Source organism: Sander vitreus, chromosome 9 (assembly GCF_031162955.1).
Source record: "Sander vitreus isolate 19-12246 chromosome 9, sanVit1, whole genome shotgun sequence".
NCBI classification, from domain to species: Eukaryota; Metazoa; Chordata; class Actinopteri; order Perciformes; family Percidae; genus Sander; species Sander vitreus.
Window position 1 is genome coordinate 6,320,918 of NC_135863.1, and position 14,854 is coordinate 6,335,771.

At 39.3% G+C, this 14,854-nt stretch overlaps 1 protein-coding gene across 3 annotated transcripts in view; it reads left to right on the top strand.

Annotated features, from left to right (window-relative positions):
• The window catches only part of LOC144523130 (glypican-5-like), a 53,716-nt gene extending 44,521 nt beyond the window's left edge, over positions 1–9,195 (top strand). For all 3 annotated transcript variants that reach the window (XM_078258463.1, XM_078258464.1, XM_078258462.1), the window contains 2 exons: positions 6,279–6,391; positions 6,491–9,195. In XM_078258463.1, coding sequence (XP_078114589.1) covers positions 6,279–6,391; positions 6,491–6,586 — 209 coding nt within the window. In that variant the 3' untranslated portion in view covers positions 6,587–9,195. The remainder of the gene's footprint in view (positions 1–6,278; positions 6,392–6,490) is intronic.
• Positions 9,196–14,854: the final 5,659 nt, after the last annotated feature.

Here is a 14,854-nt window from a genome sequence, read left to right on the forward strand (position 1 = left end):
GTGTGTGTGTGCAAGAGAGAGAGAGAGAGAGAGAGAGAGAGAGAGAGAGAGAGAGAATGAATGTATGTTGTATACATACAAATTGAGAATGGACAAGATTGAGCATAATTGGGGCCTGAATTGACAGTTCTGAACAATACACCACAGGCATCTCATATCAAACATCATCAACACACACACACACACACACACACACACACACACATATATTCACTCATTCACCTTGATGCTGCCAGTTCACCTTTGCTGTCAGTTCACTTTTCAACTTTCACTCATTAGATGCATCCCCGACATCCTTTCATCACTCCATCCACATGCACAAGCACACATTTGTACTGTATATCGAACATAAACACACACACGCACGCACACACATACACACACGCACGCACGCACGCACGCACGCACGCACGCACGCACGCACACACACACACACACACACACACACACGTATGTAAACTACCGAAGGTTACCTTCTGATGCAAGACAAGACTTCCTTGTTTTATACATTTAAATGCATTGATTCAGTTCTGCTTTACACACACACCAGCCTGATCAAAGCATAACTAACAGGTTTCTGTGACACACAGTGTTTATGTACACACACATACAGCGCACACACACACACACACACAATAGGTTATTGTCTGCTGTTATTAGAAGGATGCTGTGTTGTCAGCCGGGTTTTGTTTCAGCGTGCAGACTGCAGGAATGCATGAAATCATGTAAGAGAATTAAACACAGCATTGCTGAGATTTGGGATGCTTGTTACAGGTCAGGGAGGGATGCTAAAGTCTGAACATCACAGTGGATTAACGCACCACAGGTGCAGGTGGCGGTTTTGGCTGGATGGTCATATGGAACCATGTATTTGAAATGTGTATTTAAAAAAAGAAATGTTTAGACATGCTGCTTTTTATCAACAACAGCTTACTGTCATTTATATTTTACATGGATGAACAATTATTTATTTATTTATTTATTTAATTATCCAAATCAAAGTTTTAGTCACTTATTAAATCAGCTGAAATTGTTCTTTTCAATGATCAATAGTTAATATAGTCAAAAAGTACTGTACACATTTGCTACTTTAACTAGGGGTGCACCGATCTGATATTAAGATCGGATATCGGCCCCGATATTGACAAAATAGCTGGATCGGGGATCGGAAAAATGTAATTAAAATTAAAATACCATAGCACATAACAATTTGTGACTTAAACAGTTTCTAACACTAATAATTTTACATTTACAAATGTAGCTGGGTAACATTATAGCTGCTAGCTAGCCAGGTAGCATAACAGTCTGTTAAGCTGGGAGAGGCTCCGGTCACTACTGCACATTCAAGAACAGAGAAGAAAGTTAAAGGATGAAGAAAGACCGGAGATACACCAGAACAACGTATGCTCAAGAGAGGATATAATGTAGCCACTGTTGTTGCCCGTCGCTCTAACGTTACTCGGCCGTGCTAACGTTACCGTGCTAACGTTACAGTGCTAACGTGAAAGACATGTGACTTCAAGCATTCAGCGGAGCAACATTATGAACGCAATCCAACTACGGTCCCACTACAGACCGTTGAGAAAGACGGGTTCAGAGCAATGATTAAAACACTGGATTTAAGATGCCTTGCCTCAGTGAAATACGTCCGCCGACCTACAAACATTATTCAAACAGCAAAGGAGGCTGACAGCGGAGCTACTTTCAGTCGCCCACTACAACCACACTACAACATAACTTACCTGTGGCCAAGGTAGTGTTTATACAACTAGCTTACAACTATTTTGTTTTGAAAGGGAAACAATGTTAAAGTTGTTTGTATGTGTATTCATTCAATTTGAGTTTATATAACGTTCATATAACGTTATTGTATAATGTTGATGAACCAAGCAAACCCTTTAGTAATCAAAGCTTTTAGTAAACATGATGACATTAAAATGTTTTTGTGATATTCTATGTACTCCTGACAGTAGAATAAGCCATTATAAACCTATATAAAGGCCCATTATTGTTATTTATTTAAATTAATTTTAAGAAGTTTGATTACATTATATTTTCGATTTGAATGCACAATTGTTTTTTAAATAACAAATAAGAATTCAATACATTACATCTATGTTATTTTGTCTTAGTTAGGAATGTAATGTTTAGTTAGGAAAGTCTGGTGCCTTTAGTCTCTTCCACATGGTGGAAGGAAGGTACAAGGTGGAAGGTGTACAGTTTATTATTAATTCAGCAACGGTATCGGATCGGTATCGGGTATCGACAGATACACAAAGCCCAGGCATCGGTATCGGGACTGAAAAAGTCGGATCGGTGCATCCCTAACTTTAACCAATATATTATTATTATTATTATTATTATTATTATATTATATTTTAGCTTTATTATGGGACTTGAAAATGTTCTTGGCTGAGAAAAGATAATTGCTTAAGAAACAAGCCTGATATCTAAGAAAGAGAGATTATGTCTGCATAAATGGTATTTATATGACATTTTGTGACTGAATTCAGTGTTTTACTGATTTTTTTTCTTCCACACTACATCATAGACATACAATTATGAACTTTCTATAATTGACGATGTCCTTTTTGCAACGAGACATATTTCTCTTTTAAGACATATTTAGAATGCTGTGTTTGTGTGTTACTGTATGTGTGTGTGAGAGAGAGAGAGAGAGAGAGAGAGAGAGAGAGAGAGAGATGCACTGAGTTTCCTGTGGGTCACCACAGCTCTGATTTCTAGTCCTGCTCCACCTGCTTTCAACCCTTACTGTCACCCCTGGGTGAATGCTTCACTTGAATCCAATTCCGTTTTTTATCGTAGTATTTTGGAAAAAGTATCTAAAGTACAAGTCAACGGTGAAGAGGACACATTTGTTTGCTTAGATAGGAGATGGATGATAAATGGTGGATCACTGTCACTCTCCTCTTCAGCCTCCAATACATAGTAACCATTTTTGTCTTTCCTTGTAAACTGTCAGCTCTTCTGCGGATGCAAACTGGGCATGAATGGAGGTGTAAGCTGTTCATGTGCTGGATGTCAATGAAGAAGGCTGAAACTTTTGGCTGATCTGCAATCTGCCATTGCAACTCAGTGACTGATCCTCCAAATGTCACTCCTGCATTCTTATTATCACACACAAACACACTTGCTCATTACTCATTCTAGCAAAGGTTAAACTACCTCATGAGTATGACCAGCGATTTCGTGCATCACTCATCTCTGGCGGTGTGTTTGCCTGTGTGTGCACATTTGTGTGCACGTATTTGTAGCCAATCTGCCACATGTGATCAGGATTGTTGCTAAGAGACAACATGCCGAAGGGAATGCAGGAGGAGACCGAATGTTGCCACCCGCTTTCAGAACACACACAAAGACACAAGCATGCGCACATGCAAAGCAGCCTTTCAGGCTTTCAAGTTTGAATAACACTGATTTGAGACATTCAGTCAAATTATTAACCGTATCGTACTTTGGATTACTGTAGTGCTGGAATCACATTTTTTTTTTTATAATCAATCAGTCATTTATTAAGTTAAAATGTCAAATATTTGTTACCTCCAGCTTCTCACATGTAAAGCGTCATACACAGGTAAAACCTCTCTGCGCTGGCTTGGAGGGAGCGCTCTTCCTTGGCGTGGCACTTCCTATCTTAAATATATCTGTTTTGTTACCCATTTCAAAATGTGGGTTATACCTTTCCATATCAAGCCTGCATCATTTTGCTACCTAATTTACCTTCAAATGTGATTTTAACTCCCTCTCCTTGCTCACACTATTCAGTGTAAACTATTACTGTAATGGAAATGGTCAGCATTTTCTGATGTTGCTTTTGGGGTAATTAAGGGACAAAACAAATCAACTTGCCATTTTTTCATCTAAACCAGCTTCCTGGAGCAAAGGATGTCCTGTTTTTGGAATAATTCCAATTTCTTCTGAAAGTGCTATAATGACAAAAATAACAGATATTGTGCTAAAATTGGAATATCAATTTATTACACTACACTTGTTATGGTGGAAAATAAAATATGACGCAGTTCTGTTCACTAAACAGGTTCAAACCAGATGGTGACAAAAGGGTTTCAGTTCTGATAGGAACAGATGGACACAAAACAGACACCACACACACACACACACACACACACACACACACACACACACACACACACACTGTACATAATTGCACAGCCATGAGCGCAGGGTCCCATATTGCTCCATGCAGCTATTCGTCAAGACAGCACACAGCGTTCTTCTGTGACCAAATCATCAACACAGACACTCAAAAACAAAAACACATCATGCATCTCTGAGGCAGATTTTTTTTGTAGGAGAGTGTCTATGTCTGTGTTTTGATTTCATAACATTTTATGTGTGTGTGTGTGTGTGTGTGTTTGTGTGTGTGTGTGTGTGTGTGTGTGTGTGTGTGTGTGTGTGTGTGTGTGTATATTTATATGGGTGTTTTCCTGCTCTCTTCATGTCTGTATTATTATGAGATATAATTGTGTGAGTGTGTGAACATTAACAACTCACCTCATTCCTCAGCAACTGAAAGAGGCTCTTTGTCTATTGTACTGCAGGACAATGTGTATTGTAATAGACAGAATCAGATTTCCACCCAAGCAGGTGTGTGTGTGTGTGTGTGTGTGTGTGTGTGTGTGTGTGTGTGTGTGTGTGTGTGTGTGTGTGTGCCAGGAAAGAGTATGTTGTGACTGGGTGTTTTTTGTGACAGCGCAGGTGAGTATGAGAATGTCTCGGGCTGATACTGTATATATTATATATATATATTATTATATTATATATATATATATATATATATGTGTGTGTGTGTGTGTGTGTGTGTGTGTGTGTGTGTGTGTGTGTGTGTGTGTGTGTGTGTGTGTGTGTGTGTGTGTGTGTGTGTGTGTGCGCGCATTTGCATGCATGCGTGTGCGTTTAGCCGCCAGCACAGTCTGTTTCCCTCCTGTCCTAATCCACTCATTTACCAAAGTTCTTCCAACGAGGTGCTGGAGTACTGCCAACACACACGCACACACACACACAGGCACGCATGCACACACACAAACACACACACACACACATACACACACATGCAAATGACAGCCTTAAAGCAGCTGGTTAAGTCCGGCCATATCCCCATTTAATGAAGCAACACTTCACACTCTTTGTGTGTGTGTGTGTGTGTGTGTGTGTGTGTGTGTGTGTGTGTGTGTGTGTGTGTGTGTGTGTGCGTGTGTGTGTGTGTGTGTCTGTGTCTGTGTCTGTGTAACAGTATTCACATTTGTGCGAAGCTCTGGGTGGGTGGGGTGAAATCCATAAATCTTTCAGGTCTAAACAACAACAAAAACAACCATAAATATTGCAAGATTTATCATGAGACTAAAAACAGAACCAGAAATCACTTCCACAAATCTTTACTCAGACTGTTAATTTATGGACTTGTTTATTTATGGAGATATTTTTAAAAACTAGATTTTTCAAAATGATTGCGAAGGCCTGCTGTGTTTGGGTTCATTTAGTTGGTCTTGTTAGACACTTAAAGTAAGTTGAATGTTGCTTGTAAAACTATATTAATGAATTACTGTATTTCCCATGTCTAAGATTGCAGTGTAATATAATACATAATTTACTTTGGATAAAAGGTATTTGTATGTAGAGCAATTAGAAATCAAGCTTTACAGTGCTTCACATAGGCCAATGAAATTAAAAGACCAACAATAATAAAAGCAAGTGGAAAAAGTAGATACATTACACTGGGCCAGATTAAGAATACAAAATAAAATCATTAAGAATATGTACATAGGCTACTATATGATCGTAACATTAAATACTTCTCATCTTTAGAATAACCAACCAATAAACTACCAGCTATGGTGAGCTAACAGCATAGGACACATTTCTAATCAATCTGAGTCAGTTGTAACACATTAACACCACATGCTGTGATTGAGCGTGTGTGAAAACCAGTTGGCAAGTGAGCAGAAAAGTTGAAATCGATAGCAAAGAATTATAAATAAATGGCTGAAATGTCCAGCTGTGGGAGCAGTATGAATGCAAACTTGATCAAAACCAAACCTACAGTACCAGGGGGAGAACTTGATAACAACATCCAGTTAAAAATCTATTCTAATTAACACATTTGGAACAGGACAGCATGTGTTGATAAAGGGGAACTGAAGCTCATCTGATAGGGCTCTTTGATACAGAACCACATATATAGGGTATGCACCTATACTGTCATGTACTGTATGCTATATATTTGCTTTTGTCGTTCTCAGGCGATGAGACAGGTGATACATCCAGCGGTCGTAGTCCAGTGACAAAGGACATTGCTCCTCCTCCTCCTCCTCGTCGCCACCTCGTCCCTCCTCATCACCTCTCACCTCCACAGGTAGCTTTTCCTCCGCTCATACTCATTATCATACTCATTCTCTTCTTCCTTTACTCTTTCCTGTCATATAATGTTGCATCTCATTGCATATTCTGTCAGGTGGCTGTTCAAGGCTCAGCCCACACGCTGTCTGTTGAACCTTTGACCCTGGCGACCATGCTGCTCCTACTGCTGTCGCCGTGGGAACACCGCTGATCACAGAGAGACGCTATGACAGAGACAAAAAGACTGAGAGACAACCACAAAGGTTTTGTGGTGAAGTTGATTATTTGGAGTTTCTGTAAGCACAGGTCAAACCACTCTGATCGGTTTATGTTTCGGGTGGGACAATCTGTCGGTTCATCACAGTTGCAGGTGCACAGTATGCATTTTAATGTTACCTGTACTGACCTCTACATGTGTTTGGTTATGCGTATTTAACTCTGATAGGATAGATTGCACAGCACTACTGACTTTTTTGAAGAGAGATGTAAATACAAATATATATATTATATATTTATATGAAGAATTTCTATAGATAACAGTGGCTTGATGTGTAAATAGAGATTAATACAGAAAAGAAGAGATTGACTTGGATGTTAAGCAGTGTTTTGTTTGGTTTGACCTTTACATTATGTATCCCCCATGGAGACTGAGATCCATGACAGCTATAGTTCAAGCTGAAGGTCTTCACTGTATAGCAGCAGTATGCTCACAGTGAGGGCACACTTGTGAGGACGTATTAATGTTGAAGAGAACTCAGCACTGATATGCAAAACAACCAATTACGCAATACTTTTTTACCATTTACAGATGGCCACACAGCATAATGGAGAATTTGACAGTTTGGCCTGTAAATCTGTGTGGACTGAAGCCCATTCGGCACTTTTCTTTCACAGAATCATGCTCTTTTTAGTCATGCAAGCTGGGTGATTTATTTTATTTCTGCAGCAAGTACTGTATGCTGGGAGTTTCAACTGTGTAACACTTGCTCAAATGTTTAATTCCTCCAGAAATGACTCTTTAATAGTTGAGATCTCTCCCAAGAAACTGTGTCCTCTGGTAGTTTCCAGTCCATTTCTACACATATAATACCTTTTATGGTCTTGGTAGTTGTGGAAAAACTGAGTTAAGACTATTTTCTTCTCAAGATGTACAGTGTGCAGAGTTGTAAAAGTACTACAGAAAGGGATGTAACAGCTTCCATTTTAACTTCAATTTCACTTGTAAACTGCCACAGCCATCTTGACAGAAAGCACTGAGTAAAAATAAGAATATCCTAAACAATAAAAAGCACCTAATACAAGGACAGACTAAATATGGCCTGTATGTAAGAGCAAAAAGACACAACCTCCTGCCAGAACAATGAATAATTGAACATCTCGTTGTCATATGTAAACACACACAAAAAGTGTCACAGTGGCTGGTCTCCATAATGTATTAATGAAAACTGCAATAGTGAGATAATATTTAAGACATCCAACAAAATACATATTATATATTTAAGGCTTTTTCTGAGTCTGATACACGTGTTATCAGCTTGTCTCTGTATCCAGTGAAGACAAGAGATGGAGTATAAGAGAGTGATCAGAGTACAGCTGTGCCCAAACGTGAATTAAATGTAATTCATGTTAATTAAGACTATCAAGTCCTCCCGGCTCTCTGTTGAGTCTCAACCCCCCAAACTACAGCAGGACAGACAACTGGAATACTGATTAATACATTCAAAATGAAGCAAATGAACCAGCTGAAGGACACTGTGTGCATTTCTGTCAGATTTTGACTGACTTTCTCCTCATCATTTTGTCCCATATAGTCTTTTGAAAATTCCCTCATAAATGTATCTACTGTCATCACCTGAGACAGTTTATTAAATAAGGAATGTGAGATGACTAGACAAATACCATTACAAGCCAATGTGTGTGAGTTATCTGGGCAGCGAGCCCAAATACCATGTTAGCTGGCAGGTTGCTTTCACAACATAATTCAATGTCAAACAAGTGTGCTATTATTTGATTACTATTTAAACGTTATACCCAAATCAGATGAGAATTTGGATTGGAGCCCACCCCTTCTTCTTTCACAGCTCTTGCTAGGCGGCCTCCATAAACAAAACACCAACACACACCCGTGCAGATACAGATACGTGGATATATAAAAGAGTGGGCAATTGACAGCAATTTTGGACTGGAAAAAAAATATATATATATATATACATTTTATGAACGTATAAACTTGAAAACATAAAAGCTCTCTTGGGTAATAGTTCAAATGTTATCGTCCGGAAAGTGAAGATGAACTGTAAGCCACTAATTGCTACTGTATCTGTGGATCACAGGTTTAAATGAGATATATTTGCAGTAAGTGACATGGGACTCTTGTTAGTGCATATTTGTATATGATACCGAGCAATGTTTTTCACATCAGCATAGAAGTGACTTTCTGTTGTTCCTCTTGTACTGTGTTGACATAATGGTTCTCAGCATGTGTGTTGAGGCACACTGGTGTGCTATGGAGGGAGCTGTGCTGTGTGTCATTGTCAAACAAAATCATTAACTGTACTTTATCAAGGTTTAACAGCTCTTTGTGTGTAGAAATTCTAATGTTGTTGTAGCAGTATGCAGGAACACTAGGATGCAACAAACAACCAGTTAGCTACAGCAGTATGGTTTCTCTCCCCACACTCTTAAAACTACTGTGCTAATTTATTCAACTTAACCAGTGACAACTCATGTGAAATGTAAAGAGACCTACTGTAATCCATGGTGTCCTGCTACTCTGTTGTGTCATTAATCTGCAGATTAATATCCTCAGTAATAAACAGTTTTCAAATACAGTTTGTACTTTGTCTTTTATATATTGTGTAACAGTCCAAATGTAAGATGCATGTGGGAGCCACAAACAGGTCGGACACAAAAAGTGTAAAATAGCAAACACGATTTGTAAATAATAAGAATGATAATTTGAAAACTTCTTTAATTGAAATGTCTATGATAGAAAATAAAATATGACACAGAGTGGTGGTCCTCTGTGTACACATGGCTACTTGCGTACAGAGTTTGCAATGTGGTTAAAATTCGAAATTTTGAGCTGTAATTGTAACACTTTCATACTGCAGATATTTGTCATTTATCTTAACATAAAATAAAGACTTCATTTAGAAACATGGGTTTGGGTTGTTTTTGTTTAGCGGTGTATTTTACTGTCAGAGTAACCACCATGTCTGGGTGTCTAAAATGGGTTTAAACAGATAGTAATTTGGGGCCATCAGAGCCTTGTGTGTATATATATGGGAATGCAGCTGCAGCTCTTTGGCCTCTGGCCCTTTGAGAGATTACTGTGATTGGATTGGCATGGTGAGGAAGTTGGCACAGATCACTTGGTTGGCTCAGGAAACTGCCAGGGGATGATGTGAAATAAAGACATCATTGAATGCATATTGCCACAGAGAGGAAGACACATAGGGAGAGAGAGAGAGAGAGAGAGAGAGAGAGAGAGAGAGAGAGAGAGAGAGAGAGAGAGAGCATGAATGAGAAAGACTGCGAAAAGGTGGAGTGCTCACATTACTCATCCTGATGTTGGCACAATCCAGTCCCACCCATATATTCTGTTTCAGTCTAAGAATGTTGTTTCAAGATATTTATGCAACTTTCTTTTTATCCATTATAATGTTCTCTTCATTCATGGGAAAGGTGTGTTTTTCCTGGATGCTGCAATGTGCTGCTTCGATTTATTGGGGTGGCTGTGGATTAGATGTTGAGCGGGGTCACCCCTTAACCACAACATAGGCGGTTCGATTCCAGGCTTTTCCGGCCACAAGAAGTTGTGCAAGACACTGAACCCCAAGTTGCTCCCCGGGTGCTATATGTAGCTGTCCACTGCTCCTAATGCTTAGGATGGGTTAAATGCAGGGACTCAATTTTACTATGTTGTACTGTACGATTGCATCCTTACCTGGAAGCAAATGTCTGACGCACTTCAAGGGCCAGTATACTCTGCAGATCCCTGAACATAAAGTAAGAACACATAGACAGAAAAGGCAGGCAGCAGGCAGAATGAGAGGCAAAGAAGATAAAACTAGGATGAATCAGAGTTCATGACAGGGAGCAGGAGCGAGACAGGAGATTTGCAAGATGTTGTTTCAACAAGCTGGTGAGGTTGTTGCTCTGATGAATAGTATCCTTCCTCTGTGCCAGCACTAATGAAATCAGAGCTTTGATCATTTTAAATCCTATTTATGCTCCTATCCTCATCAGCGTTTGCAACCTTCGAGACACACATTATATCAGATTACTCCATGTGAACACGTTGCAGTTCCACATGGTTCAATAGCTGTTTTACGTTTTACCTATAAAAACATGACCAGAGGCTTACTAGGTACTGAGAGCCATGTGGTGATCACCCAGGAAGCACACCTACCACATTATTGACATAAAAACAACATTTAGAATTGATTTATACCAGCTACAAAGGTTAAATGAGGAAATGTATGACCTGCACTGGTAAGCATTTATTTGTAAATCTGGGTATATTTATCTGGAAAGGGGTCCATGTTTTTTTTCTTTCTGATTTGCCCAAATCAAGTTCTAGTTCAAGTTATGTGTCTGAATAACAACCTAAGACTGAAGAACACGCTCTTGTCCCTTTCAGCAGTAAGTCACACCATCTAGAATAAGCTTTACTGACCAACATTGGATCTTTAGCCTCTCTTATCCCTGAGATATTTGATTGTGAATGTACAAAGTAAAAGATCAATTTTTTGGGGCTTTTCCACCTTTAATTTGACAGGACAGCTAGGTGAGAAAGGGGAGAGAGAGAGGGAAGACATGCAGGAAATAGTCACAGGTCGGATTAAAACCCTGGACCTCTGCGTCGAGGCATAAACCTCTCAGTATATGTGCGCCTGCTCTACCCACTGAACCAACCCGGCTGCGATCCATTGTTTTCTAAAGCTTTTGGGTGTCGTTAGGGAAATTCCTGTTATAATCATATTTTTGCTAATATGAATATATGTCTCATTTATCCACCATAAAATGAATAACAGTGTGTTAGGTTGTTTTGAAACTGAGTACAAGAAAGGTCATTATAAAAGTATTTAGCCTGGAAGGGAGGTTGAGGCCTCTTTCTTGTGTGAGAGGGTTCTGAGAGATGAATGACTTATCTTCCCATAACAAGATGTGTGTGTAAGAGTTGAATTGATAGGTGGATATAGGATAAGAAAAGAGTCCTAAGATAAGAAAAAGTCCTGACCAAAGAAAGGATGTAATGACCTCTTTGGTGGGATCATTTGCATCTTGCTTTTGTCAGCAGTTAGTGTGTTATTTCAAAGTAAGAGCTGAGAAGAGGTTGCTTCTTGTCAGCCATACCTGCATGACACTGGTGGCTCTTGCTTGCTTGATTTGAATACTGTGTTTTCGGGTATTTGATTTCCAACTCTCATCTGCACTAGACAAGAACAGATGTTTCAGTTTCCACGACAGTGTGTGAAAGATCCTTTAATCTATGGCAGTGGTGTGGCACTAGTCTAAATGTGGATTGGGTGTTTAGGACTCATTAAACCCTGAAAGCTGATCAACTTCACTTGGCAGCCTCCTTATTCACAGTCTACGATGCCAACATAGAGCAGTTCTGCTGAAGCAATCAAGGATTACATGTCTTGCTGACGGGCACTTTAACATCAGTTAATTTCTTGTGAAAGGAGAGCATTGAATCATCTAACTCACCTTAACACACCCATATTATCCCAATCCTCTCTTCAGTGCTCTAAACCAATAATTATTTCTGGTAAACTTGAAATAACAGGGTTTTTTTGCCACTTAGGGACAGCTGAAACAAGCTACAAGCAGTCATATTATCCCCTTTTAAGTTAGCAAAGTTGCCTCTTTACACATTCAGCATATACAGAGCAACATTCATTTGTAGTCTTGTTTCTGTCCACCTAATGCATGTAAGTCCAATATTCTCTCTGCTCGGTCTACACCAACTCCTGAGGGAAATATCTGGCTCTTTAGCTGCTAAACATCTACTTTGTTTAGCCACACCAACAGCTTAGGTAAGAAGTCACAATCTTCTCCTCTGTCTGTTCCCTCACATTTACACTAACTGACTTTGGCTTCAACATTAACTTCACGCTGTTTTCAGGTTGAAGCAGGTTCACATTGACCTGGATGCCAGCCAGTCATTCACTCCCATGCCATTTTGTCAGCGTTTCTTGACTATGGCTCAGAGATCTTATCTGAAATGATTTGGATCGAGTGTGGCAGGTAAGCTATTAAAGTTTCATCATGTATGATTTATCGTTTGTAGGTGTATGTTCAGTATGCAACAGGTGTTGGTGGGTATGCTTTGTGATAGACACATAAAGAGTGTATGCTTTGTCTTGAGAAAACATTAATCATTTCTTGGTTCAGTCCTGCTATACTACAGAATGACTGACATGTGAGTCAAGAGTGCCAATAGTTTCAAATCTGGTGGTTAGGAAATATCTGCCATTCTGATTTGCAGACTTGAAAGGAAATATGTAAAGTATAACAGAGACATACTTTGCTGCTACAACATTACAGGTTGTAGCAGGCTAAGCTGCCTTGTCTTTCATAATTTTTCTCCGACACCTTCACGCTGTGATGCATCTCAAGCATGCACTTGGAAATCCAGAGCCCAAGATCTATGTGCATGTCATGATATTAAAAGTGTAAGTGTGTGTGTGGAGAGCAAGGTGCAAAGGATGGCAAACAGAGAATAGATTAAACAAATGGTGAGTATTAAAGTATTACAACTTTCTACTGTGTGTGGGCTTATTTAAGATCAGATAAAATAGGGCAGGATGTTCAGATGAGGAGAAAATAGAAGAAACAAGAGGCCGCCACTGAGTTTAAAAGAGATCAAGAACTGTGCTAAGCTGATGAAACTGGTTCAGTCCTGTGGTTAATTCCAGTGTCTATCTGACCTGGCTTGACTAGCCTCATATTATGTCTTCAGAAAAAATCTCAGAGGTTCAAAACACAATAGAGATTTGGAGGGAATGTTATTTCTATGTCTGAGTACGACAGGATTTTATAGTTTGTCCTTTGTGCAAACAAGACCGGTTACCTAACTGACAACATTTAGACATTGTTGGCTCAGTGGCCTGCACCAACATTGAAATCCTGCACAAACTTGGTGCCAGAAAGAAAATTGAGATGACACTTGTACTCGTCCACAAACAGTATTCACATTGTTACATGAATTAATGACCTGATATTTTTTTCTGATAGCAGTTTAAACCAGTTTCCACTTTTGGTTGACGTGGAGCTCAGTTGCCTTTTACTTAAATTCATGGTGGATTATATTGATGTTTTTTTTTTTTTTTATCATTTTATGGTGATTCTCATCCAAAATCTGGCTGCATCAAAACATCTTCACAACAGTAAAATGCCATTCTTCCACTGGATCTGAAGACAGGTACAGTCTGAGAGAAAAACTGGTATTTGACATGTTCATCACTTTCTCTCTCTGTGAACAGATATACAACGACTTTTTCCCTGAGGGCTTAAGGTGGCTGGTATCTGCCTGTCTCTTTTAATTCACTCATTAATACTAATGGCACTCGCCTGCCAAGGCCATAAAATCATTGGCTGGATTAACACTTGAATTGACGTTACTATAGGTGTGTACATGGAGTTTAGCATGTGTTGGATTATGTAAAAGTGGGGCTCTTATTTCTCTTCTTTGAATGAGCTGGGCCATGAAGGTGTGGCTCAACTGTTGTTCTAAAATGAGATGTTCCAGCCAAAAACAAATGCTTTTTGTATTTGACCTGGAAGTTGTCCTCAAACAGCCAACAAAGTGGTACCAGTTGTTAACTCTGGTAAATTCCATGATACTCAATTTTATAGTAAAAGTTGTGACATTTAATTTAAATTCAAGATGGACAAGAAAGGTGCTAGGTTAGTGATACATACTGAAGATCTGTGCTTTCATACCTGACTTAATTTTTACACCTTGCAGTGATGGTTTTTCTCCTGTGTGTGATTATTGACCAGCTGAACCAAATGGCAGGTAAATGCAGAGCAATCACGTGGTAATCCCTGACTTTACGGGTTGATGAGGACCAGATGAGTGTACCACAGGCTATTTTGCTGCTTCTGTTTGGTATTTTGCATGCTGGCTCACTGTCACTGGGACACTTAAATCTACCAAAGCTATTGCTAACCTTATCAATAACACTTGTGCATATCCTACTAAGACAAGTCACAATGTCTGCTGTGGAAAAAGTCTTATTGACGAGTGTTCTGCAATGGAAGGATACATTTCGCTTTTTTTTGTTGCAATTCTTTGCTAATGTATTGGGTTGAGTGTACAGTACATGGTCAAAACTAAACTCTGATCAAAGTATATTAACGCTATATTTTAGGGGCCTGGGGGGGATTTTTTTCAGAGTCAAATCAGGGACATTGCTGTTCATTGTCAGTGCCCCAACCCCTAGGCTTCTCAGGCACCCTGGAC